We start from the raw sequence: 25,602 nt of genomic DNA, 5'->3' as shown, positions 1-25,602 counted from the left end.
TGCGCGGAGCATGTGGCTTGGCGAGATGGGCCGCGCGATCTGGTGTAGACTTGGGAGTGGCTGTTGTCGTGAATAGGAGCCTGGTGCGATGATTCGGAATGCGATGGATGTCGGAGGCGAAGAACAGCGATGGGCTTGTGTACGGCGGTTGCGCAAGGAGCGGAAGTAGTGCCAGCTTCGAGTCGAATGCACAAACAGTTGATAGACAGCAAAGGGTTCGCAAACAATTGGGATGATGGCTGATACCAGAGACACCAGATCCATTGGCTTGTGAAGGTGAACACTGCTAGCCCGCTGTCGGCTAGCGCAGAACGCGACTCTTTCGTCATCGCTACCGCTCTTCCCCAGCTTTGTATCACCGCGCCACGTTGGCACGAAACACCCAGGCACATGGCTGGGCGTGTCAATGCTTCTAGATGCGCGCTGGTCATCACTTCGAGCTACGTGAACATTCTTTCGACCGTTTCAAGGCGCGTTTTTGTCGCCGTTGGGTCTGTGTGTGATGGTTGAAATGCTGCCATTCACAGTACGCGCGGTGTTGACAAGGCAAAGACCGATTCAATGCGACCATTGATAAGCACTATCAGATTACATGCATTACACTCTCACGCATGTCACCACTCACTCTTCTGGTTCAGGATTGGCGTCACCGAACAACCTGTCCACCCAAAGTCAATCTCAAAGTAATTGCAATCGAACCATCACGATACGAGTGCAAATACAGGGTCATGATTTGGTTATTATGGCATTTTCAACCCTGCGACAAGCTTTTTTCTACTACTCGCTAATAACATACAACAACACACAAAGACGCTCACATCTACTTGCTAGACTTCTTGCAAAGCTTCGTCCCATAATCCATAACACTCCAGTTCTCCGTCCCAGGCGTCGTCTCCGTGAAGAAGACACCCTCCGGATCCCACTTCTGCCGTATCTTCAACAGCCTAGCATAGTTGCTCCCCCAGTACGCTTCCTGCCAGTTGGGCTCGTTGAGATCACCCTCGTTGACATAACTAGCACCGTTGGGCGAAACATCCCTCAGTCTCTTACCAAGAACATTGGTGTTGAAGTTCTCGCGCTCCTTCTTGACGTCCCAAGGCTCGGTTCCCGTTAGTATGACGTTCGTGATAACGAAACTGCTGGCGTTGCGCCAGGTCGGGTGGATGGCGTTGTCGACCTTGGGGTAGGCATGACCTGGGTTGACGATGTGGCCAACGTTGAAGCCGAGTTGTGTAGGCTCGGGCATAGCAGCGTAGATGAGGGCGTCCGCGATCTCGTCGCCGTGGGCGGTGATGTCAGACTGTGTGAACAGACGGCCTCCAACTACGGATTGCTGGTTCGGGGGCTCGTCCTCGAACATGTCGATGTAGAACTCGAAGAATGTGGGGAAGGCCCTGGTGTGTGTGTCGTAGGGTACCTTGGCAGCGTCTAGTTGCTCGTATAGAGGTGCGAGGACCTTTTCTAGCTGTTCCTTGTTCATGTTGGGGCCGACAAAGGGGGCGATGTGGAGACGCTGAGGGCCAGGGCCAAGCTCAAAGTATACGAACATGCCATGCTCACTGTAGTGGTTGGCCAGGTTGTGGAAGATGTGAACACCCTTGGCGAAGAGCTCAGTGTCGTTGGTGTGGGTGGAGTTGATGTTCAGGATTGTGCCAGCAACAGGGACCTCCGGGAAGGTCTTGACAGTGATGGAAACAACGACGGCGTAGGAGCTAGGGCCGCCACCCTTGAGTGCCCAGAAGAGATCAGAGTTCTCCTTGGCATTGGCGGTCACGTATTTGCCCTCAGCGGTGATGGCATCGAACGAGAGGACATTGTCAGCGCCCATTCCGTAGATTCCGGTAAGTGGGCCGTGTCCACCTCCTTGAATGTATCCTCCGGCCCAGCCGACCGTCTAAGTCACGTTAGTGATGACTACAAAATTTTGAGCTAGCACACGTACCGGGCACTCTCCACCAACGATGACCACCTTGGGGCTCTGAGCAAAGCATTCACGGTATAGCTCACGGCCCTGGACACCAGCCCCAACAATAGCCGCACTACCTGCCCAATCACCAGGCCCAGTGTACTTCTTGAGGAATTTAACATCCTTGAAGCTGTGAGTGTTGATGATGAGTGAGCCGTATCCGGTCGAACGACCCCTATCAATCTGTCAGTGTCGTCGCGGTCTAAGAAGCATAAAGTATTCTCACATGAAGTCGTGACCAGTGTTTCGGATGATCAGGCGAAGGTTGCGCTCTCGTGCAAACTTCACGCCATCCCGGATTTGATCCTTTGTAGTTGCCATGATGACATACTTTCCGTAGAAACCACCTGTGCAGGTTGCTGACGGATCCTCGGTCGGCATGCAGGTGTTGTTCGTCTTGAGTGGCCACAGTTCAGCGATAGGGTGGTCGGTCCTGGCACTACGTTAGTATCGGCTATGATATCGCCTAGGACAGTTGATCATACAGCCACTGCTCGTTGCCCCAATTAGCTTGAGTATCCGCACACTTGGCTGCATCGTAGACGCTGGTCCCGTTCTCGAAGTTCTTGTAACAAACGGCGCCTGGTGGTATGGCGAGCTGCAATGCGCCGGAGACAGTCTTGTTGAGCTTCTCCCAGTCTTTGTTGGTCGGCCAGCAAGAGTTGTCAGAGTAGCATTTGCCTATATCATAATGATCAGCACGCTTCCTAGAGATGATCAAATAGCGGCAGTTGCTTACATTGATAGTCAACACCATCTACCTTCTTGACTTCACCGATCCATTTGGCGCCTAAAACACCATTGGCTGCCAACAACAGAGGAGCAAATAGTGAGAAGCGACCCATCTTGACAAAGTTTGGAACAGAGCCGATCAACTGACCCCGAGGTATCTGTGGGCTCTTCGTCTATTTATTTCTGTGGTGGCTAGAGGAGCTTCGCAGTCCCTTGCAAAGCCTAGTACTCCATCGTATAGACGCTAGGGCTAGAGCTTCGTCAAGGACACGGAACGCCCTGCTGCACGTCCTCATGCCCTGAGATTGAACTAATACTAGCAGTAGTCAAAAACGACTTCCACTAGTTTACATACCGTCTTCCGAACCAAGGGTACCTGGTAACATGCAAGCCACACTCAACAGCGGGAGAAGAACCACGACAGGCAATTAAGTCGCACTAGAACGAATTGTCGGTACCGGGCCGCTGGAAGACACAAATTAGTTGGCGTGATTGGAGTCTTCCTATTCATCCGGGTAATGTTGGGGGGCCTGATAGACTGCAAGCCAAGACAACGGTGCCCCTATCGCTTTTTCTTCTCGCCACGATTGAGACATGCCAGAAACGTTTGAATCTCGTGATTGCCACGTTGTTCGTGTTGGCGAGGCTGGCGATGTTGCCGTAGCGAAACGCTGCACTCGGCCTCATGTCCGTTGTGGTGCTTATGTGTGTAACAGAGCCTCTACTAGCCAAGCCGGTACGATCTACACGTTCAACTAACTAATATAGCTGCGTGCCAAGAGATCTCGCGTGGCGATACTTGCAGTATGCCCGGTAAGCATTGAATCTGGAATCCAATCAGGACTAATTGAAGCGCTCTCTGCTTGAGGACTTGCAATCAACGCGCGCTTACGCGCAGATGTAGGACATCGGCAGACGTCTCTCTGTCAAACAGATGCACCCCTTGATCTGCAGCGGGTCCGTATCCGCGCTTGTGGGGTCAAACAATGGGGTACTCTTTGATTCACGGATGAACGATTCGCAGACCGTTGAGAAGCCTCGTCTGTGAGAATTAACCTTTCGGCTACATCAGTAAGAGGCAGTGGCATCATGCGATAATTTTAGCCTCGGAACATCAGCTCTCTTCTGAATAGTCTCCACATATCCCCACGGGTTGCAACTCCACTTTGATTTGGGGACAAGGGTCCAGCGGCTCGCTTCCGGAGAGCCGCGATTGGGCCCTGCGTATGCGCTGTGCTTGTCCCGTCGCTCAAAGTCTTCCGTCGCTCAGAGATGGAGGATTAGGAATTCCATCGGCATTTGTCTCGGGCCTTCTCGACGTTCTAATGGGTGCGATGAGACGACGGCCATCTATTTGATCGTCGTGATCGTCCATAGTAATGCCGGTCCCATGAGTCCGCAGGTGCGGGAGACAGGACATGACACGCATCCGAGCCGTGTCTTGGTTCGGGACTAGACTCAACGCTAATACATCTTACTTGGCTCGAATCCGTGTGCCAGTGAGCAATATAGCTCCTTTACTACAGCCACATCGGCCGAAGTCGGTGCTCAACTCCGCACATGAAAGCAAGAGTTTGAAAGGCGAGGTTCTGGTGTCACGACTAGTTTCTTTGCTCCCTGCTTCGGACCAAGATCTTCGCTCAGCGTACGGCCTCATCCGCTAGGCGATCTGCTAGATAGTGTCCTGTATCGTAATCCAGTATATGCAGTTCTGGAAAGTCATTTCGAATTTCACTTCGCGTTGACCTGGCTGCTGTGACTTGCAAAGTTCCGTCGTCGAGTTCTCTAATCTCCTTCACGAAGCATTGTTGCTGCCCGCGCTCCGAAGAGCCAACATGTCCATTCCGCCCTCGCACGAACGCATCGATTGATTCACAATCATGAATATCAACATCTTTATACGTGCCCCATACAAAGACCTTGAGAGAAGGACAATGTGTATGTGCCCATTGAAAGAATCGTGTGGCGAACTGTAGCTTGAAGTTGCGTGTGTACACTTTGTACTTGGTGTAGTCATCGGGGCAGGGAATGATCCTGGTGCGCTTCTGATAGAGATGAAGGATTCTCAGATTCTTAAGCTCTCTGATTGGTTCCTGTCATGACTTATAAGACTTCTTCATGGCAATATTGCGCAGCAGTCTGAACTCACCAGCCAACGCATTGTTTCATGATCTCTCCTCTCTACCCTGTTAGCATAAATACGCTCATTGCGTAGATATACACCGAGTTGCTCTAGAGCACTGAACCGACTGCATATATGTTTCATTCCTGGTTCGTCCAGATTTGAAAATTCCCAAGATTCCGCAAAACGTAGGTCCCATAGCGAAAGAGTTCTTAGCGTTGAACGTAATAACCAAAGATATGGCATACAATTGTACGAATGGCCTGAGGAAACCGCGTGGTTGTTGGCTTGAGGATGCTGCAGAGATAGAGAGAGATCATAGGTGTGAAGACAAATATGCTGGAGACTTGGATTCTTTACGAACAGTGCTTTCAGGCATTCGCTTACATCTTCATCGAAGGAATCCATGGTTCGTATTTCGAAGTACACCATATTTCGTAGCTCGGAAGAGCTAGATAAAATCCGCAACAGCTCAGACTTACAATTCAAGAGAGCGAGCTTAGTCACCCGAGACAAGTCGAATACATAGGACAAGGCAGAACCGAATGATTCAGGCATGCAGCCTTCAAGAGAAACTTCGCGCGCCACAATCTGCTGATGGAAGGGAGAAAAGGCGTAAGAGCCGCTCTGCCAGTATTTGTGGACGTCCCCGGTCCATCCATCCGGGAAAAGAAGGGAAAGTGATTCCAGCTCCGGTAATGCCTCAGCAAATTGCATAAAACCACGTGTCTGTGCTTGTTTTCCATGGAATCCAGCAGTGATACGGCTTGTGTTAGGATATATGAGCTGGCGCGCATCGCCACGCGAAACGTGTAGACTATTGATAGAATGCTGTCGTTCTTCAAGAAGACTGATTATGGTTGCATTGAGATCGCTCTTTGCTTCGAACTCTGAAATATATCTGTATGTCTGTCAGCGTAGGAGCACACCAGTCTTCCCATAGCATTTCGTTCGATACAAATAACAATAATAGTAACCGTTACGCTTTTGCATCTGCCTACAAACCTCTGGGCTTGCGGACCGCATATCACGATAGTGATAGTTGCCGCCTTTCGGCATACAATTCTTCGAAACGCAATGGAAGAATATCGAAGAAGGAGGAGTGGTATCTTGTGAAGATTCATGAGCTTACCGGAACTCTCTTAGCTTATTTCGAGGAAGAGCTTGCAGGATCGCCAGGATCAGAGTATCTCTAGTTGCTTGGTCCGTTGGTTCCAAGCGAGGTACAACGTCTCCTAATTCCCATGGTGGTGAGTCAAGTAGGCTCAGGCTCCGAGTGTGTATCAGGTACTTTTGTGCGCCGAGATGAAGACATTGGCGGAATGCCGCGAGCTGACCATCACGAAACCGAATGTTAAGCACAATCCTCCTATATAAGTGCTCCGTAGCGATAGGATTCCAGTCCTTTGAGGTCAAGCAAAGCGCTTGCAGACCGGAATCGAGTGGCAGCTGGTACGCTTTGTTAGCGATCTATTGACCGCCGCGCTGAGGCATATACTGCCAGATGCGGGGTTCGCACATGATCTAGTACCATCCGTTTGACATCATCGATGAGCTCGACTTTCGGAGAAGTGTGGATTGTATGGCTAGTCATGTTGTTATGAATGGTAGAAGAGAGGAGATTGCGGGCCGCGATAAAGCATAGGTAGCAGTTGATATAGGAATCGAAGAGAAGCAAGCACCTTTAGCTTAGACTGCTGCCTAGGCTCTCTTCTCCGCTTACTGATGGTATTACGGTTTAGTAGAGGCAGCAATCTTAGTAGCCCTTTTTTTTCAGGTTGCCAGCGCGTCTTACACGTCGTCATAGTATTGTGGTAGTCGATTGTAGGTGAGATGGGGTCGAAATGAGGGGTTCTGTCATGTGACAACGTGTTAGCGAGTACCTAGGTATTCGCCCGGCGTCAGCTTCGATACACCCCGGTCCAGCCTGGCTCTATGACTGCCAGGACTTTCTTCCCCCATCACTGCAACGCGTCATGGAGCCTCTATCGAGCGAGGTCCAGCTGCTCATACTAAGATATATTGATACCAAACGTGACCTCGAATCTCTTTGTCTGACATCGCGACACCTGCGCACCCTCAGCTTGCCGCGATTGTACCATATTGTACACCTACACACCAAAAATGAACACCTCGCGAGATTCTTTAAATGCGTCGCCGCAAGGGCTAGCCTCCATCTGCGTCACATCAGGAGCTTATCCTTTGAACACAAGAAGCCTCGCTCGTATCATCCAAGCCGTGTCGGCAATGCTCTAGGGGCAGAGGCGGCCGCAAGAGATTTTGAGGTGCTCCCCATAGTCTTCGTGCTTCCAAATCAGTTCCGTCATTAAGTCATCACAACGAAAACCGATCACAGAGCAATTTAAGCTTCATAGCCTGGTGACCTTTTTGTAACGACATACTCAACCTGCTGAAGGATAGTCGACAAAAACTACAGCATCTCCAGCACCGTTCTCACGATCATTACCAGTCTTCAAGCTTTGCATCCCCGTCGTCGGCAGAGCTTCTTCACATACATGACAACGCCTTATCGAAAAACAAACCCATGAAGCTGCACCACTGCCTTGAAGCATATTTATGCCACCCTTCAAGGCATCAATTCTATGGTTGATCTTCTTGATTGCTTAGCAAACCTTACCAGTCTTCATCTGATCCTGACGGAGGACTGTGCTCTGGACAGGTTCTGGCGAACGATCAAGCGTAGGGGCCCCAGACTGAACAGTCTCAGAATGCAACAATGGGAACGGACAGACCCTTTCGGTGATTGGGATGTCGCTTTATCGTGCCTACTTTCAATCTGCAAGAATATTCAACATCTTCGCTTACCAAGATCTTTTTCTGTGATCAGGGCTGCTACCTGGGAAGAAATGGAACGCCACTCGAATTACTTGGATTCTATAGAAAGTAGATTCTTCTTTGGGTTCGAAGCGACATGGCTGACGACGAATAGTCCCATTTCAAGCAACTTTCTCAGTTGCGCTCAATTCGCTTTACATACGATATCGATATCTTCAGAGGTGACGTTCCAGACTCAAATGATGACAATTGGTGGAAGGAGTCGACTTTGGAACCTGTACACTTCGCTAACAATTTCTTCAAACATCTTGTTGCGCATCGATCATGTCTAAACTTGAATGCTCTGATTATCGGCAGACCGGTGGATATGGGGGGCGCAACATGGAGTATACCAGAGCAAGAACATCAACTGGAATTCGAGCATCTACATCCGTGGCACTGCTTTATCAAAAGTTATCGAACCAAAAGAACCCTGAAGGATGGAGCCAAAGAAAAGGTCGCTGTTGCAGTACCTGTACCAGCACATGCGCTACGATCTCATCGGCCTGAGTATAACATGCCGGACATGATCCCACGAGCGCATTGGATCGATAGCTCTGTAGGAGAATCCTGGGGTTTTTCGGCTGATTGTCGCATTTGATGCTTACCGCGCATTGAAGTCGTTACCGGGTATAGTATCACGGAGGTTGTAGGAGCCAGATTTGCACATCAAGTTGGCAGCATGTACGGTTTCATATTTAGTCGGTTCTTCTCGTTACCATCTTATAATGTCATCTAGAGTATACGTACATGTAACGCACAATACACAACGTCATCTACTGTGCGTTCGGCCTAAATGTTGGCATTCCGTTCTTCTTGCCCCAATTCCAGACCTTGCCGTTCAGGTCTGGCACCATGATCAACCAAATAAGCGTCGCAACCCAAGCTCCTATTGTATCGAGAACCACGTTGTTCCTCTGACTGCCCGATATAGAACCCCAACGCATCAGATGCACCAGCCAGTTTGTAGGCGTCATGAAATCGCCGCCCTCGAGTCCTTTGATCGCTGCTGTCGCAGCTTCGAGCTCAGTCTGCTTGGGATCTGAAGACTCTAGTTCGAAGCTCACAGGGTGTTTGGTCTTGTTCTCGTTCTCGAAGCCAGGGGATAGTATACTGCCCGGGAAGACGACGTGAATGTTAACATCGAAAGGCGCAGGTGCAACATAGGTGGTGCCGGTCTTGGAGCGACGCGCTGCGTTGTAGAGTTGGACTTCTGAGCGGAGACCGTCGGCGAGGGATCGAATGGCGGCTTTGGCAGGGGAGTAGGCTGAGTAACCTGCTATATTCATGAAGGCGAGTGCTGATGAGGTCATGATGAACTTGCGAGGTGGCTCCAGTGCAGAGCCCTTTTCTTGTGGCTTGTACGGTACTTCGGGGTAGAGCCACGCCTGTAGTGTCTTGTGTGCCATGTATGCCGTCGCGAAATAGTTGAGCTCCATTTGTTTTCTTAGGGTATCAGTGCTCGTCTCGATGAACAGCCCGGGTACTGAAGACCCTGCGACACACCACACAATTTCCGGCATGCGGCCATTGTTCCAGGCTGTGGCTTCCTTGAGGATACGTGCGTTCTCAGACTCGGAGGTTACGTCGGCGGAGATGTAGGTGAAACGTTGGCTCGAAGGATTCTTTGCATGTGATTTCGCGTGTGCAAGAGCAGTTTCGAGGTTCTTCGCAGTACGTGCGACGAGGATGAGGTTCGCGCCGCGAGCAGAGAGTAGACGGGCGATTTCGCAGCCCATTCCCTGGGACGAACCAGTAAGCAGGACCGTCTATGTTCACTATTAGTATGTAATCAAACTAGATCAAACGTCATGGCGCTTACTCTTCCCTCCACAGGAAACTGGTTGCCTTTCCAAAATGCGAAACCCATGATGTCTGCGCTCACAATTCCGACAACTACCAGAAGGATAATGGTAGCTCCTAACAGCAGTTGAGACATGGGGAAGGGAACTTCGATACCACGGCAGATGAGACTAGGAACGCCTGAAATCTTACTATGCTTACGCTGTCAACATGTACCTCAGTATTTGAGGGGCGTTGATTGGGTACTTCACATGCGGTACGGTGACGGAGCTAAGGGTGCAAGGCTTAGCTCCACTAGTGGAGACTTTGCGACTCCCGCGGCGAAGCCAAGATTTCCTTCCGCAAAAAAAGTTACCGCGACGTTTGCGACCGACAACTACGCCACAACACAACACAGCACATATCGCAATCATGGCAAAGAAGAGGAAGGCTGGTGGTGGCGCATCGCGCGCGCCGAAAGCGCCGAAAGAGGAGGATTCCAGAATGCGGATTAATACGTTCGAAGATGTCGCGGATTCGGAGGACGAGTTCCATATGAATCGCGACAAGATACTGCTGGATGAAGGCCCGGCCGCTAAGAGGATCAGGAAGTATCAAGAAGAGGGTTAGTCAAGCCATGTTGTATACATAGAGCTCGGCTGCTGACTCGCTTCTAGACAAATTCTTACAGCCCTCCGACGAAGAAGTACTCGATGCCGGCAGCGACGATGACGAGGATGAAGACGACTTCGACGACGAAGATGCCGGTGATGAATCAGAAGATGATATCACGGGGCAGCGCAAACCAGTCGAGGAAGAAGATGAAGAAGACGTGGGTGGATGGGGCGCCTCGAAGAAGGACTACTACGACGCCGATGCAATAGAGACGGAGCAAGACGCGTTAGACGAGGAAGCAGAGGCACGGCGCATACAAAAGAAGCAGCTGCAAGGCATGACGGAGGCAGACTTCGGCTTCGACGAGGATGAATGGCTCGCGCAGGATGGCGAAAAGGATGCAGAAGGTGGCGCGGTGGTAACGGAGGTCCTACCCCAGCTCCAAATCACTGACAGCATGCCTGAGGAGGAGAGGATGAAGATCATGCGGACACGATACCCCGAGTTCGAGCACATTTCGAAAGAATACCTCAGACTACATCCGCTACACGAAGAATTGGCGGCTGCTGCGAATGCCGCCGAAAGAGTACTGAAGGCGCAAGTTGCGAAGTCAGGGAAGACAGGCAAAACCCCACCAACACCAAAGGCGGTTACGAAATACAGAGCTTGCGCCGCCTATCTTGCAGCGATGGCCATGTACTTTGCTGTGCTCGGATCAACTGCGACAGAGGATGGATCACCAGTCATTGCAATGGATCCTGCTGAGCTACACGAGCACCCCGTCATGGAGACCCTGCTGAAGTGCCAAATGGTGTGGACGAGGATAGAGAATCTACCCGTTGCGGATCCAATGGTTGAAGCTGAAGATGATGAAGACGATTCAGCCATGGAGGAAGCAGGCGCCGAGGAACTTGGAAACGACCTGGCCGTGAAGAAGCCTACCAAGCAGAAGAAGACCCGGGCGGAACGAGCAGCAGAGCTAGCTCAAGCAGAAGCAGCAGCCCGGCGCGCCGCAAAACTCGCAAAGACCGAACAAGACCTCGCATCACTCGATACCCTCACCGACAAAGCTGCACTCAAGAAAGCAGCCCGCAAGAAGAAGGCCGCAGAACCCAAGCTCAACCTCCTCAACGCAGACGACTCAGACTTTGGCGAAGAAACCGAACTCACCGCTCACGAAGCCGCCGAGAAAGCAAAGAAGAAGAAATCCCTCCGCTTTTACACATCGCAAATCGCTCAAAAGGCAAACAAGCGCGACGCAGCTGGAAAGGGTGGTGGCGGCGATGCCGATATCCCGCATCGCGAGCGTCTCAAGGACCGACAAGCGCGTCTGCAAGCCGAAGCCGAGAAGAGAGGTCAACACAAGGATGCCGGTCCTGGTGTCGCTCTAGGCGAAGACGATGGCGCTTCCTCTGCCGACGAAGCGCCTGCCACCAAGCGCGACGACTTTGAGGACGAAGACGGTTACTATGACATGATCGCTGCGCGATCCAACGACAAAAAGCAGACTAAGCTCGAACGCGCAGAAGCTTATGCCCTCGCCAAGAAAGAAGGTGCTCAGGTTGTCGAAGAAGAAGTCATTGGTGATGATGGTCGTCGCATGATTTCCTACCAGATTCAGAAGAACAAGGGGTATGTCATCATCTTCTCTTCCTTCTCTCTACTCTACTCTACTCGATCATTTTACTAACATTATTACTAGATTGACGCCCCACCGCAAGAAGAGCGTGAGGAACCCGCGTGTAAAGAAGAAGGAGAAGTACAAGGAGAAGATGAAGAAGCAGAAGAGTATGAAGCAAGTCTTCGACAAGGGCGCTGCTGCTAAGGGCAGTGCGAACTATGGGGGTGAACTCACGGGTATCAAGTCTGGATTGGTACGGAGTCGGAAGTTGTAAGGGGTTTTGTGCTGGGGTACGTGGACGAGTGGGGGATGGTGATACCATGGTCATGCAATTCAATTCCGTTTCTGAACATGCTGTAAAGTCACCGAGAACGTCGGCCATCAAATTCGGTTCCTTGTTACCTATCGTCTCACGATGAGCATGACCCAATAAACCGTAATGACGAACGTAGTTCTCAACCACGTTAATTCGGGAATGAGAACCGCGCTAGCGGGTTCGAGGGTCTTCGATGGGGAGAAACGGAGATGTGCAGCTCCGTACCACAATAGGTTAGGGCCTACAACGTCTGGACTGCATGACCGGACTTAATACATCCGATCTAGCTAAATGATATCCACAGACTCCAATTTAATTAGAGGACGCGATATAAGGTCTAAAGCACGGAGTATCTCGACTCAAACACCTGGTCTTGCGTGTTAAAAGACTAATGTAGAATAAGCTTGACCAGAGAAGATGATATTGATTGTACAACTGAGAAATCTTCCTAAGATCACGAAACGACTCTAGATTTTGGAGTTGAAGGATCAGATCAAACGTATATATTGAGTGCATTGATCAGATAACGACTACCAAGAAGCTATATACCATGCGCGTACGAGTACAAGCGCCGGAGATCTCCGCAATCACTTAGTCAGACGGCCAAACCTCAGTCCTAGAGCTCTTTTCTATCGCGACCTTAGAATTTTCTTCGTAGATGACCTGAGTATCACTAGGTATAAGATACTATGTAATGAAGCGTACATGGACAAAAAACGATTCTGTACCGGCCCACCTGGGTATGTGGTGTTCACGCTGTCATGCCAAGCCGGTACAACGTCTCTGTTAGCGCACAAAGATCGTTTCGCTGACCCCTGGGATCGTGGTAGGGGAGCCTCGGTTTCGGTACGAGTACGAGGCCGAACACGTCATCTCGGTTGATGTTCAGGCTAAGTGGGGCTATGGTGGGGCCGCGGTGGTGCCGTCAGAGAACGTGGCCCTTCGGGGTAATTTACTCCGTTTAAGGAGTTCTTGTACTGATGGGGCCACTTTTGGCAAGAGAAAAACACGATGGCTCAGTTATGGCGTGATTTGCTATTTGAGGCATAGTTTTGCGGAGGACGTTACGGTACGTCATTGCCATTTTGGAAGATTTGGGCTATGTTTGAGCTTTGTTGCTCCGTCGTGGGTATCAATTAGCTACAAAATCCTATACAATTCGCTTTGCGCCTATTCTCCAACAATAATAACATGTCTCGCTAAAATCCACAGGGGAAGCTGCCTGGTTCAAAGGACCTGACTTCAAAATTACGAAATGTGACCTTTTGGTCTGCTACGTCGCTCCCACTATCACAATCGTCATTCGCGCTATTACTCGCGCTTGCATTTCCATCCCGCAATGCAAAGATACCTATGACCGTGCCAGTGAAATCTCGTGCACTCAGCATTGTAGTGTCCACCATGTCGACTTGTTTCCATTGTCGGTCATTGTCGGGATCGCGAAATTCAAGCGCATAGCGCTCTGTGGAAGCTATGATGCGGAGGTCTACAGCTGTGGAAGAACGGGCAACGGGCTCTGGGTATGAGGCTGTGTACTCGTAATCCTTGGATGCGTCGACGAAGTGGACGTGGATGAGACGTGTGGATAGGCAGACGGAGATGCTGGCGTGACGAAGAGGGTCTTTGTAGACTGTTAGTCCGCCTATGGCGTTTGAATGAGTGGCCTCGTTGTCGAGCAATACTGTTGTTATCGCAATGGTATTTACACTTCGTTGGCGGCGAGCGAGTAAAGCGAGAGGTGCTGACGGTGCAGAGAGATCTGAAGTAGTGGGTGTGAGCGCGATCGAGCCGGCCTTCTTGTAGGGATGTCGTAGTGGCTTGTGCAAGTACAAATCATCTAGGTGGGGCTTCACTAGTCGGGCTTTCTTGATTAATTGGGCGGAAGCGAAGCCCATTTGCACTGTGCGAGGCGTGCTGAACGACATTTGTGGTTGCTCAATGACGGGCCATCCATCTTTCGGCCAATCCACTGTTGTAAGAAAAGTTTCGCGCCCCATCGGCGCTTTGTTCTGGTCCCCTTGCAGACCCAAGACTGCTGCCCACCAGTCCCCGTTCATATCTTGGAAGATCTCGCCGTGGCCCACATTCTGCACATATTCATTTTTGCCATCTGCAGTCATGATGGGATTATGTGGACAGGACTCGTACGGTCCCCAAATATCTCTCGAGCGTGCCATGGACAGCATGTGATGTTCAAACGTTCCACCTTCCGCTACAAGTAGGTAATACCAGCCATCTTTTTTGTAGATGTGCGGGCCTTCTGTGTCCCGTTTTGCGAAGCCACCCCATATCTCTCGTGTTTCAGATAGTGCGGATCCGCTCTTGACGTCAATTTCGAACTGCTTGATCGTGCAACTAGGCTGTTTCATGCGGTCCATCATCCATGACCCTTGGATGTAAGCGCGACCATCATCGTCAAAGTAGAGGGAAGGATCGATGCCATGGAAGTCGAAAGGGATTGGATCACTCCATGTATCGGACCAGATATCGTTGGTGTGTACTAAGAAATTGTTGGTTCGCCAGTTGTCTTTCCCGTGATAGCAGCTGGTGCAAACAATATAGAAAACGCCGTTGTGATATCGAATGGTGGGCGCGAATAGACCTCCGGATGCTACCATGACGTTGCCATCATCGAGCGGCATGGCAGTTGTAGTCGCATTGTGCAGATCGAGTTGTGTAGGTCTGTTGATCGCATTCCCTTGGATGCTTCAGCCATCGCCTATGCCTGTACAGTGCGAACGCGCGAACGAACCGATGTGCTTCCAGTCTTGTAGATTCGTCGACGCGTATATTGGAATACCAGGAAACAGATGGAAGGAAGAAGTCGCAAGATAATAAATTCCATCTACAAGAATGACCGATGGATCCGGGGCAAATCCAGGTATGATAGGGTTGTGGAACATGGCGCCCAGATTTTACTGTGTACGGTGAGAGGAGAGTCGAGGAACACAAAGAGATGGGCGAAATGAACCGGATCGGGTCGAGCATTGTAGCTTGAGCCGACATGTAATCGGCCTCCATCGCTCCGGAGTCGTTGTCATACTTTATTACTCCATGGGGAAATTCTACCTACACACGTATTGCGATTCTGTTTCGCCACGGAGAAACCTGAGACGCTAAGCCTATAACAACGTCGAGGCCGCGATCGCAAGCCAATCACGCCACAGGGGTCTCCTCCGCTGTCCACTTTTCAAGTTTCGTGATCATCCCCAAACTGTCGGTAGCCCATGCCCATGATTCGAGGTTTTGCCATTTCGCCGTGGAGAATTACAGTCTACTCCAGACTATGTCACAAGCCCGGACGAGCATCCGTCCACACATTGTTATAAGTATTGCGATACCGAAAGTGGGAACATGTAGCTCAGCCCATTAATCCGGGTTGCAAGCCATCAAACTCCATTTTTTATAAGCCACACCGGTACTGCACAACAATGGAAGGGTCGACCGAAAAGACTGTCTATACTCAAGACGCGCCACTACAGACTATGGAGACTGAACCAATCACAAAAGCCCAAGATTCAGTGATCTATGGCAGCAGAAGTGGATATCGTCCTGGTGTATGTTGAGCACATGTTCTCATTCATCATCTATCTGACTGCCGTGAAACAGGTCTCCTTGTCTTTCTCCTCCCCGTCAACTTCGGTTTTGAGCTTGCTCTTGTTGGAAACATCATCGCTATCCCTGCATTCCTGGATCGATTCGGCCAAGAAACAGCCGATGGCGCCATTGGGATTGATGCTCACGAGCTGCAGGTGTTGAACGCTTCGACGACTGTCGGTATCTTCGTGGCTGCATTCGGCGATGGTTTCATCGCAGACAAGATTGTTCGTCGCAAGGTAGTTCTTGTCGGTTGCTTACTTTGCCTCGTGCTTTAAGCTGATAGCGTTGCTGAGATCCGATAGAATACCATGATCGTGGTCGGCCAGTGGTCCTGCGCGCTTGTTGGCTACCGTGGGTCATTCATCAACAATGATTGGGGATGGCGCATGCGAATCCTTGCACAGCTGCTCCCCCCTATACTTATGGTTGTCCTAGGCACACTATTCCTCCCCAAGTCTCCTTCATGGCTTGTTTTTCACGGAAAACATGAGAAAGCCATGGTAGCCCTCTATAAGTTCAATGGCCCAGACTACGGTGCCGCGCAGACAGTTGCGGTGCTAGAAGCGGCGGTACAAAAGGAGCGCGCACTTCAATCTGAGAGTGCTCCATACCTTGAATGCTTCAAAAGTGTGAATCTGCCGCAGCACGCTGATTGTATGTCTTGTGTACATTGCCCAGCAGTTTGTTTGCGCCAACTGCGTCCAAGGATATCTGTCGTAAGCCCCCCGACAAAACGCAAGTCAGTCCCAACACTGACGGATTCCAGGTATTACTTCACACAGGCTGGTGTCGAAACCCCAGTCGGTATTGCGCAAGTTAGTTACGCTATCCAGCTGGTCGGCAACTCGATTCTCTATTTCTTGTAGACAGAATCAGTCGTAGACCCATGATTGTATGCGGCAGGATTGCGATCACTTGCCTACTTCTTCTGATCGGCGGCCTGGAAACCCTGGAAAACAATCGCACCGGTCTTCAAGCTGCCGTAGGCTTCATGTCTTTCTGGGGTTTCTTGTTCCAGCTGACGCTCAGGGCCGTAGCTTACGCGGTCATAGGCGAGACACCCACCCCTCGTCTACGGCAGAAGACATACTCTATCAATGTCATGTCAAACACAGCCGCCGCCTGTCTCGTGACACAACTCGTACCCGTCTTGATAAATCCTGGTAACGCGAACCTCGGCGCAAAGGTCGCTTTCGTCTTCTTCGCTCGTTCAGTACCGTTGCCTATCTACCTGTACTTTTGCTTCCCTGAGATGAAGGGTCACAGGTATCTAGAATTGGAGATGATGTTCCAGAAAGGCCAACCAGCAAGGAGATTCAAGGATTACAAGTGCGAGGTCGAGGGCCTAGAGAAGCCGGTGACAATCGTTCATGACGTGGGTCTGAACGTCTTCCATAGCGAGCAGAGCAGCAGAAATCTGAAGCTCATGATAATCTTGCCATTGTTCGCCTTAACGAGACGTGCTTATCTTCCAGGTTGTAAAGTCCGGGTCTTGGCCATTTTCGTAGCAAGGCAGACCCTGCCAGACCGTGTGTAGGATGTTATCCCATGTATGTGTGTGTGTCCACGTACGATCGCCCACGTTCATTTCCTCATTTCTGATGACGAGTAAATACAGCTATGACCATGCAACCGGCTCAGAAGCCACGGTTATAATCAAGCTCCTGGGAGACCCGGGAGTCAAGTCGTGAGAGAACATCTAAAAGGGTGAAGAACAATGATTTCGCACGTTCCGTTAGGGCTAGATTATGACTTTGTTGGACGAGCTCGAGGAGAGTCACACCAATTCGTCGTATCTTCTCCACCTGTAGAGCTGTCAGCGGATATGCTTGGATGTGAAGGGCCTGACTTACGCAAGGCTCCCCGTTTACTTGGAGAGACTCGAAGGATACTTCTGATAATACCCTAACCATATCGCTAGCGATGTCGAGTCTCCTCAATGCAAGCGAGTATGAGGTTCCACTGACACCAAGATGTTCTGAAATACCGGTCTCATAGAACCTTTGGAGCAAAACCATCTTCAAACAATAATAAGTTACACATAGATTTGTTCTTTGAATGTCGAAGGCCCGTTGGATTCGAGTCGATGTCGCTGATTCAGGATCCACCGTCTCTGGCACCTTGATGTCAAATCGGCAGTGATCGATCATAGCAATAAAGTCAAGGTAGTCAGTGATGACAACTTCATGAGAAGGACCAACTAAAGCAGAGCGATCCGAAACGCCTTCGTTCCAGATTTCTAGGGAATTGAATTTTATAATTATGCTCGATGCTTTCGTCCATAGGTCTTGGCAGAGGTCGTATCCCTGACTAACCACACTCTCTATGTCCAGAGCAGCCGGTGTCGTAGAGTAATCCAGTAGAGGCACGGCAGATAAGGACCCGCGCCAGTAAGTAGTGGTGACTTTAGCTCCCAAACACGACCGGTGGAGCGAAATTGGACGGCCGTTCAAAATTGACGCGGATCTATCGGCGGTATGGATCTGCCAGAATATGCTTCTCAGGAGACGTTCCTCAAGCGGATCGAGATTCTCAAAGGAAGTCTCATCGTAAAGTCGCATATCTTGTATCATGCGTACAGCTTCTCCAAGCACATGCCAGGAAACTCTCGTTTTGCCAACGGCATGCAAGGCGTTAGAATGGTAGTATCTAGTCATCAGAGAGATATAGTCGGGGTGTTCGATATCTTTCGAAACAATGCTAAGTCAGCGCATCTCCCATTCTTGACGCATAGAACGCTCTACATACCGTAATCTTGATGCAACTTCAGCGTCTCCCGCGACGCAGTAAGAAACTGGCGTCCTGTTTGCTCTTGCATCGGGAGAATTGAGGCAGGTAGCGTAAGAGCAGTCACAGCACACAGCGCTGTTAGTAGTGTGCGGTTACGCAACGCCGCCATCTCCTCACCGCTGCGTGCTGCAGTACCATCCAACAAGGGTACCATGGCACGAATTGACGGCTCATGGATAGTGGGCGATATAGGAAAGATGTAGTTCATGTACAGAGTGATGCATTGGTCTGCGACGCCATGCAGCGCAGGGTCGGATTGCTGGTGTGTCTGAGGCAAGCATTGTAAGCGTCTCGCTGCCGACGGAGAAGCGGCTGTCAGTGAGATATGTGAGCTATGCGTATTCAAGGCCGTGTCGAGAGAGCGGGTCTCGCTTTGATGAGACGTCGCATTTGCGTGTGATGTGGAATCGCCACCAGAAACCCGGAAGGCCGGTTGCGTGGTGTTATTTCGTTTGCGCTTCGGTCCTCTCTTCTGAGGAGCTATATTGTAAACGCATTGCAGGCGCGAGATACGACAATTCGAACATGGTGTGGATATTGCATCACACTGATGGTTTTAGCCAAGTCCTAAGTACGTACCTTCATCGTGTCCAATAGGCATGCGATGGCTTACCCTCACTTTGCGACGCTTGCAGGCATCGCAGGCTCTTTTTGCGATAGGCGCTGCCGGCCTGGTAGTGACGTCGCGTGGGTATGAATCCTCACGTAAGTTCTCTGAGGACTCGTGAAGAGATGTCATGGGATAAGTTACCGCCCGTAGAAATGTGCAGTGTCGTGTGGATAAATCTCCGTGGAGAAATTGAGATGCATCTTAGATGTTGGCCGAGCTTATGCATTGAGCCAGAATAGAAATTAGCGCCAAACTATCGTAGTGTCGCTTATCGGACGATGTACTGCCGAGGTCATCCCGCTTTCGTACCGCAATTTACCAAAGCCAGCTACTCTTTTGGATCTCGTTCGAATAACATCAGTCCCTCAAGAGTACAAATGAACATGCTCGCCAACAAGGGGAAGAAGTCTGGGGAAGTACATGAGATGTATCACGGCAGTCCCTATGTTCGATATCATCGCACCCCGCTCAACAAGGCATGTGTATCGCCGAAATGTTAGGTCAAGATATGTGATGCTATGATCTTGTTTTACATAGAGACGATCGCATCAATAACGGACTAAACCCTCTTCCAAGCCCACCTTTTACCCATCCATTTCACCAAGTATACCAACCCGATCAACACAGGAACTTCAATGAGAGGTCCTACTGTTGCAGCGAGTGCCTGATCGCTGTTGGGACCGTATGTAGCCACGGCAACAGCAATAGCAAGCTCAAAGTTGTTACTCGCAGCTGTAAAACTCTGAGTCGCTCCCAATTTGTATCCATACCCAAGCTTGTTGCACACGAGGAGTGTAAAGAAGAAGATGACAACGAAGTATACGATCAATGGTGCGGCGGTCCGAACGACGGAGACGATTTGGTGAACGACTTGGCGACCTTGAGACGCGAAGAGAACGAGGATGGTGTATAGAAGACCGATGAGTGACCATGGAGCAAGCCACTTGAGGAACACCTTTTCATACCACTCCGCGCCTGCCAGCTTACGAAGCAAAAGGCGTGTCAAGATGGCGGCCCCAAGAGGTATACCGAGGAACACAGCGACACTAGTGGCTACTGTTTCATAGGAGACAGCGACGGTGCCTGTTTCGCGGCTAATAATCTTGATAAGGAGGATGGCGAGGGGGGCATAAAGTATCATCTGGAGAATAGAGTTAACTGCTACTAATATGGCGCAATATTCGTCGTCGCCGCCGGCGAGCCCGTTCCAAATAAGGACCTAGAGGCAGAAATCAGTAGACGATAACGGAAGTAGAGGTTTTGAACATCGAGAAGCGTACCATGGCAATGCATCGTGCCAACCCAACCAATACCAGTCCCGTCCGTAGGTCGCTCTGATCAGGAAGGAAAGCCCACGCAAGACCGAGCTAGCTTAAGTCAGTCTATGGACATCGAGGCAAGTTTGGATGAATACGTACCATGAGCAGTGGAGCGACAATCCAGTTCATCATGATACTGAAGGCGATCTGTACCCAGAGGGCGCGAGTGCGAAACAGGCGATGTAAAGTCTCGTAGCGCACTTTGCACAGAATGGGATACATCATGACGAGCAAGCCCAAGGCGATAGGGATAGATACTCCTACAAACTTGCCCTTTAGGAGTGCTGGTCCGGTCTCTTCAACGAAGTTACCGAGAAGGATACCAATCGCCATAGCGAGGAGGATCCAGAGGGCGAGGAAACGATCAAGCCATCCTAGCCCTTTAATAACTGAGACGTTGTTCGGCACCGCCTGCTCTTGAATTTGCGTGCTTTCCAGGTCGGCATTTTTGTCGGACGAGAAAGGTGTGGTAGACTTGGGTCGGAGCCCTTGACCTGAAATTATGGTCATGATGCTCGTACTTGTGGGATATAATAATTTGAAGCCGCAGTCATTAAAGGACGCATGTACGAATGCTGCTGAGTATGTAGTCTCGGTGTTTTATGCTTGTTCTGATGAATTGCGACAGCATATCGATGAAGTTTGATCCAATCATCCTCCAGCAGTGACATACCAAGGACTACATAAGTCATAGCATACATAGGAAGGACTAGCCTAGACCTGGAGTTAGACCAATCATCGCCAACCAGTGACTTACCAAAGATGTCAACACCAGCACATGGAAAGGTCTCCAGATCCACATTTACTTTGAGATGATGCGAACAATCGCAGTTGCTTGCAAATTCTTGACGAGATCTCGAACAATGGCAAGCTCCACCAATACCAGCAATCCACCCTTGCCATGGCACGCTGCTTACCCAACGCCCAGAAGCACGCCTGTCTCGATCCGCCGAGAAGAACTTCTGGATATGATGGAGCGAAGCGCATAATCTTCCAGCCGAGACCATGTTCTTCTGGACTTGCGTCGCAGCGACTACCAGGTGACGTTTAAATTCGTTCCGACTCATGCTCAAAGTTAATTGACTGAAATAGGGCGGCACTATTTGCGATACCATAAACCTCCCTGCGCAGAGCCTGTACCATACGATACCCACACCATACTTCCTGTTCAAACAAACAGGTCGAAGCAAGATAATCTGGTACTGCTGTAAGATCAATCCTGTGCGATAGAAGTTACGCTTGGAGCAGTGCTCACTCTTGTCGTAATCCAGCTTCTCCGAAAGGACATGGTACTCGTGCCGCAGGTTGGTTTGCTGACTACATAGCGAGCCAGGGACATGACCAGATGAAGAGTCTTGTGCTTGTTGATGGCGTGGAAGGATGGGCGACAGCAGGCGATGAGTATGTGCAGTGGATAATCGAATACGACGCCGGGTCTAGTCGCCAGAGCGGTAGTCGTTGCGCCCGATGGCCGGTATACCAGTAGACAATAGTACCGGGTAGAGAAATAGCGCAACAAGAACTAGAGTAGAAAGAAACCCGGTAGCCGTGAAATAAGAAGGTCTATGTTGTGGTCGTATGCGGCAGTCCCGCTGATGTTGCTACTTAGCCCAAGACGTTCACAAAAGGGCTCATCGGCTGCCCACCCATCCATCTCTTCGCTATCCGACCTCGAAGCCACTGGACCCAACTTCGAGGCTATCCTTTTCATTCTCGTATGTTTCCTTGCCCCTGTCCGGAATGAAGCCTAATTTTCAATAGCTGTTCAGGTTGGATGATATGATGCGCTGCCAGCCACTTTGCGCATCGCTCAACGATGACACATGGGGCCTCGTAGTCTTGCCATTATCATGCAGGACAGGCCTACTACACCGGAAATAACCCTTTGTCTCAAGTTCGAAGATGAAAACAACTCAACATTGAGCGATCTGGAGTCGGGGTGCGCCTTGTCCCTAGGCTCGATAACCCGGAGCTGGCACTGCGCGCATTGGATGGCGCTCCTGAAGCCAAGTGATTGGGTTCTGTATTGCAAAACGCAGTGTAGATTGCGAAGCCTTCCAGGTCGTTCGGTGTATGTTTATTGCCAAATAGGAGGTTGAGCGACAGCCAATGTGACCCCGTTGTAGCCATCAAGCCAACGCGGGCGGTTAGTTGCTGCCAAGGTGTTGCCGTTCCTGAACCTGTGATTCACCCACTTTCACCTATGTCTGCGCCCCAACACGGCGCAGTCATGACATGCCGTCGCCCGCCCCTCTTCTGCATGGTAGTTCATGATCCAAATTCCTTTACATGGGGGTGATGTCGTCGCCGATACCGCTGCCGCATCGCCCGTATCGTAGCCTCGAGAAGACAGTGTGGCTCACTGCTTCGCTTTCTTTCAACTATGCTCGAGGCTGAGCGTAACTAGGTAAGTAGAACATGTGTTGCGACACCACGTTGAGTGCTATTTCTCTACAGCATCATCGCACAGAATTGATAGCCTCGAGACCAAGGCGTCGCGAGGCGGGCGGCTATGGAGTGCACAGGCGAGCCTTAGGATTCATGATCGGCCCGCACCAGCCCAGCGCCGGCGAAACGTCTCGTCCCGGATTATCTGCAGCAACCGAGCAAGCTAACCAAAGAAGGTGCTCTGGATCTTTTGCAGCATCTGACCTGTGCTATGGGCTATGTCCGTCACTCTTCTGACGGGTCAACGGTGGTGTGCTACCTGTCCCACATACATTCAGCCCTATACAACACCGAAGTTTGCTTGACACGCTATTGTGTACCCTACACACCGAAAACCTCACTGTCACGTCACTATATCAAGCATGCGAGGCTTAGTCCGCGCCGTACCAAAAACTGATAAGCGTCGTTCTTTTTGCGTAGCAAACCCGTATGAGGTAAGTCAGCGCTAGGCTACCCCACGCACGCATTGATCAATCACGTACAGGGGGACTGTCGGCATGTAATCTGCAGGGGCTCGATGACTGGAGAGCTAGGTATCGCGATTTTGAACCAATGCAGCTGCAAGACACAGAAAGAGCGCACCGAACAAGTGGAACATTTAGTATAATCCTCGTGGAGTCATCTATCCAAAGCGGCAAGCCATTCACTCGCAACCGTAGCCTCAGGTCGCCGAGCCTCATCGTGTACCGACCGTGTGGCACAGCACCCAAGACGGTTCTCAAGCAATCGATCCTGGAAGACACCCACTACGAAACAGCTACAAAACATCTGCAAAGAACCTGTTCGGCGAAGCATCAAGCTCGGTCTTCTTGATCAGAAAAGTGTTACGACCGTACTGGCGAGCACGAATGCGCTCATGTGGTCTTGCAGCCTATTCAGTATGCGCTAAGCTCAATGTAACTTGATGTGAGTTCGCCGGTAAGCCTTCAGCCCCCAGGTGCAATCTAAAGCACGTCCACCTGCCATGGCTGCAGCATTCCCTGTTCCTGCACTCCCAAGTATCAGCTCAATGCCTAGTCTAGCTTGATAGCCACCTGCGGTGCAGATACGCCTGCTGCATCACGGATCCAACCACGATCATTTTTGTATCCAACCTAGTCCAGACCGAAGCTGTCTGCTAGTCCATCATTCTATATAATATGTGCCTTTCCATACCTATCTCGGCGCTTCATCCCACTGTTGCACTATCACACCATAAGACATACACGATGTTCCAAGCCTCCACTCCAGCATTTGTATCTTGTCAGTCACGATCACCGCCAATGGATGACACGATCACCGGGTCCGAGATTACGATCATGTCTACTGGTTTGAATGGAGAGTCAAAAGCTCGCAAGATGAGAGCTTCATGTGACGCTTGCTCTCGTGCGAAGGTATGCATAGCACCTGTTAATTGATGCAATAACGCATCCTGACACCTATTACAGGTCAAGTGCGACAAATTGAGACCGACATGCCACCGATGCGGCACTATGAACATCTGTTGCAACTACTCGCCTTCTATGAGGTATGTCCACTATCTTTTTGACCGAAAACTCGAGCTTATCTCTATTCAGACTGGGGAAACCACGCAAGAACAGAAATGTCGACGGATTTATCAAGCGCGACATATCACCCGCAGGCTCCTATGGACCTCTTGGGGCTAGAGTGGATCTACTGCCACGCACCGCACCTCATACATACGAAAGCTCTCCGGAGCCGACAGACCCCTTCTATTTCGGTCCCCGTACCCCAGAGTACCACTACCAAGATGCATTCGTAAGCAACACGTTCGATGGTGCCCAGTCTTCTGTATGCTCGGAAGGTACCAGCTCGCATGTCAATGCCTGGTCGAACGGCAACCAAATGTTGTTTGCGCATCAAGCGGATATGTTTGCCCCCGTGCCGCAGTATCCTCCACCACACACAACTTTCCGTGGGCATGTACGATCAACTAGTGTCCAAAGCCAACCCGAGATGCTCACATCGCTGGATCCAGCGCAGACCTCAGTAGCTTTTAGTCATCAGTTTCTGGACGTGCGAGGATCAAATGATGCACGGCAAGAGAAGATGATGGCTTCCCCGCTACCTATGGTATCCGCTCCTTTGCCGACCCCGTCAGCTTCCAACATGCTCACGAGCCACGACTGTACCCAATTCGCATTCCAAATACTATACAGTCTTTATGTTCCGCGTAAGGCTCAGTCCGCTGCTGGCGACTTCAATTCGCTTGACGGCCTTCCTACTTTAGATTCAGTACTCTCAATCAACACAGCAGCTGTTGACAAACTTTACACGCTATTGAGCTGCGGTTGCTCATTAAACCCTCACTTCTCCGCGACAATCAACTTGACCATCATGAAAATATTATCCTGGTATCAAGCGACTGCAGGAGATTGCCTGCAAGACGAACGCCATTCCTGCGAGACTCATTTCGAGATTCTGTCGCATCAATACGTCTCGAACGGAACAACAGACTCTGAGAACGAGTACCCCTATCGAACGAATCATGTTCTGGCAGAGCTTTGTAGGGTGGAAAAGCTGATTGACAAGTTCTCCGAGCGCTACTGCAACCCGGCCGGTATCGCCGAGACAGGCATTGATTGCGGCGTCTACGTGGCTATGGAGGCCTCGCTTCGGAGTCGCGTACGCGAAACTTTTAGGATCATTATGGCAGCTGCCCCGGAGAACGTCAAGCGCCAGATAGCATCTCGAACGCAGAATCGTTTGCGCGTCAATACCGTGTAAGCTATTCTGCTTCGCTCTCAACGATTTGCTATCTCTTATCTCAGACTAGACCACCACGCGCATGTATACTATCAGCATAATTACTAGAAGGCTTCTACTAGTGTCATTGTACTGTTCTC

At 50.5% G+C, this 25,602-nt stretch overlaps 8 protein-coding genes across 8 annotated transcripts; 3 read left to right on the top strand and 5 right to left on the bottom strand.

The window, feature by feature from the left end:
• Positions 1-820: 820 nt before the first annotated feature.
• Positions 821-2,811, bottom strand: ALTATR162_LOCUS4910 (uncharacterized protein; the record flags this gene model as incomplete). The annotated part of the gene is made up of 5 exons (XM_043312526.1): positions 821-1,894; positions 1,943-2,141; positions 2,193-2,399; positions 2,452-2,647; positions 2,706-2,811. 5 exons carry the CDS (start codon positions 2,809-2,811, stop codon positions 821-823), a joined length of 1,782 nt encoding a protein of 593 aa, XP_043168461.1.
• Positions 2,812-8,431: 5,620 nt separating this feature from the next.
• Positions 8,432-9,594, bottom strand: ALTATR162_LOCUS4909 (uncharacterized protein; the record flags this gene model as incomplete). The annotated part of the gene is made up of 2 exons (XM_043312525.1): positions 8,432-9,424; positions 9,478-9,594. The coding sequence occupies 2 exons, from the start codon at positions 9,592-9,594 to the stop codon at positions 8,432-8,434; spliced, it is 1,110 nt and encodes a 369-aa protein (XP_043168460.1).
• A 275-nt stretch (positions 9,595-9,869) lies between these two features.
• On the top strand, positions 9,870-11,947 carry ALTATR162_LOCUS4908 (uncharacterized protein; the record flags this gene model as incomplete). The annotated part of the gene is made up of 3 exons (XM_043312524.1): positions 9,870-10,062; positions 10,115-11,684; positions 11,755-11,947. The coding sequence occupies 3 exons, from the start codon at positions 9,870-9,872 to the stop codon at positions 11,945-11,947; spliced, it is 1,956 nt and encodes a 651-aa protein (XP_043168459.1).
• Positions 11,948-13,188: 1,241 nt separating this feature from the next.
• Positions 13,189-14,892, bottom strand: ALTATR162_LOCUS4907 (uncharacterized protein; the record flags this gene model as incomplete). The annotated part of the gene is made up of 2 exons (XM_043312523.1): positions 13,189-14,687; positions 14,742-14,892. The coding sequence occupies 2 exons, from the start codon at positions 14,890-14,892 to the stop codon at positions 13,189-13,191; spliced, it is 1,650 nt and encodes a 549-aa protein (XP_043168458.1).
• A 528-nt stretch (positions 14,893-15,420) lies between these two features.
• ALTATR162_LOCUS4906 (uncharacterized protein) lies at positions 15,421-17,126 on the top strand (the record flags this gene model as incomplete). The annotated part of the gene is made up of 5 exons (XM_043312522.1): positions 15,421-15,538; positions 15,599-15,825; positions 15,892-16,247; positions 16,356-16,451; positions 16,493-17,126. 5 exons carry the CDS (start codon positions 15,421-15,423, stop codon positions 17,124-17,126), a joined length of 1,431 nt encoding a protein of 476 aa, XP_043168457.1.
• Positions 17,127-17,226: 100 nt separating this feature from the next.
• ALTATR162_LOCUS4905 (uncharacterized protein) lies at positions 17,227-17,607 on the bottom strand (the record flags this gene model as incomplete). The annotated part of the gene is made up of 2 exons (XM_043312521.1): positions 17,227-17,394; positions 17,443-17,607. 2 exons carry the CDS (start codon positions 17,605-17,607, stop codon positions 17,227-17,229), a joined length of 333 nt encoding a protein of 110 aa, XP_043168456.1.
• A 1,941-nt stretch (positions 17,608-19,548) lies between these two features.
• On the bottom strand, positions 19,549-20,818 carry ALTATR162_LOCUS4904 (uncharacterized protein; the record flags this gene model as incomplete). The annotated part of the gene is made up of 3 exons (XM_043312520.1): positions 19,549-20,208; positions 20,270-20,356; positions 20,408-20,818. 3 exons carry the CDS (start codon positions 20,816-20,818, stop codon positions 19,549-19,551), a joined length of 1,158 nt encoding a protein of 385 aa, XP_043168455.1.
• A 3,146-nt stretch (positions 20,819-23,964) lies between these two features.
• ALTATR162_LOCUS4903 (uncharacterized protein) lies at positions 23,965-25,483 on the top strand (the record flags this gene model as incomplete). Its single annotated transcript, XM_043312519.1, has 3 exons — positions 23,965-24,129; positions 24,184-24,263; positions 24,313-25,483. 3 exons carry the CDS (start codon positions 23,965-23,967, stop codon positions 25,481-25,483), a joined length of 1,416 nt encoding a protein of 471 aa, XP_043168454.1.
• Positions 25,484-25,602: the final 119 nt, after the last annotated feature.

Source organism: Alternaria atra, assembly GCF_907166805.1.
Source record: "Alternaria atra isolate CS162 genome assembly, contig: 23, whole genome shotgun sequence".
In the NCBI taxonomy this organism is placed as follows: Eukaryota; Fungi; Ascomycota; class Dothideomycetes; order Pleosporales; family Pleosporaceae; genus Alternaria; species Alternaria atra.
Note: the sequence above shows the minus strand (reverse complement) of the source record. Positions and strands in the feature narration are given on the sequence as shown.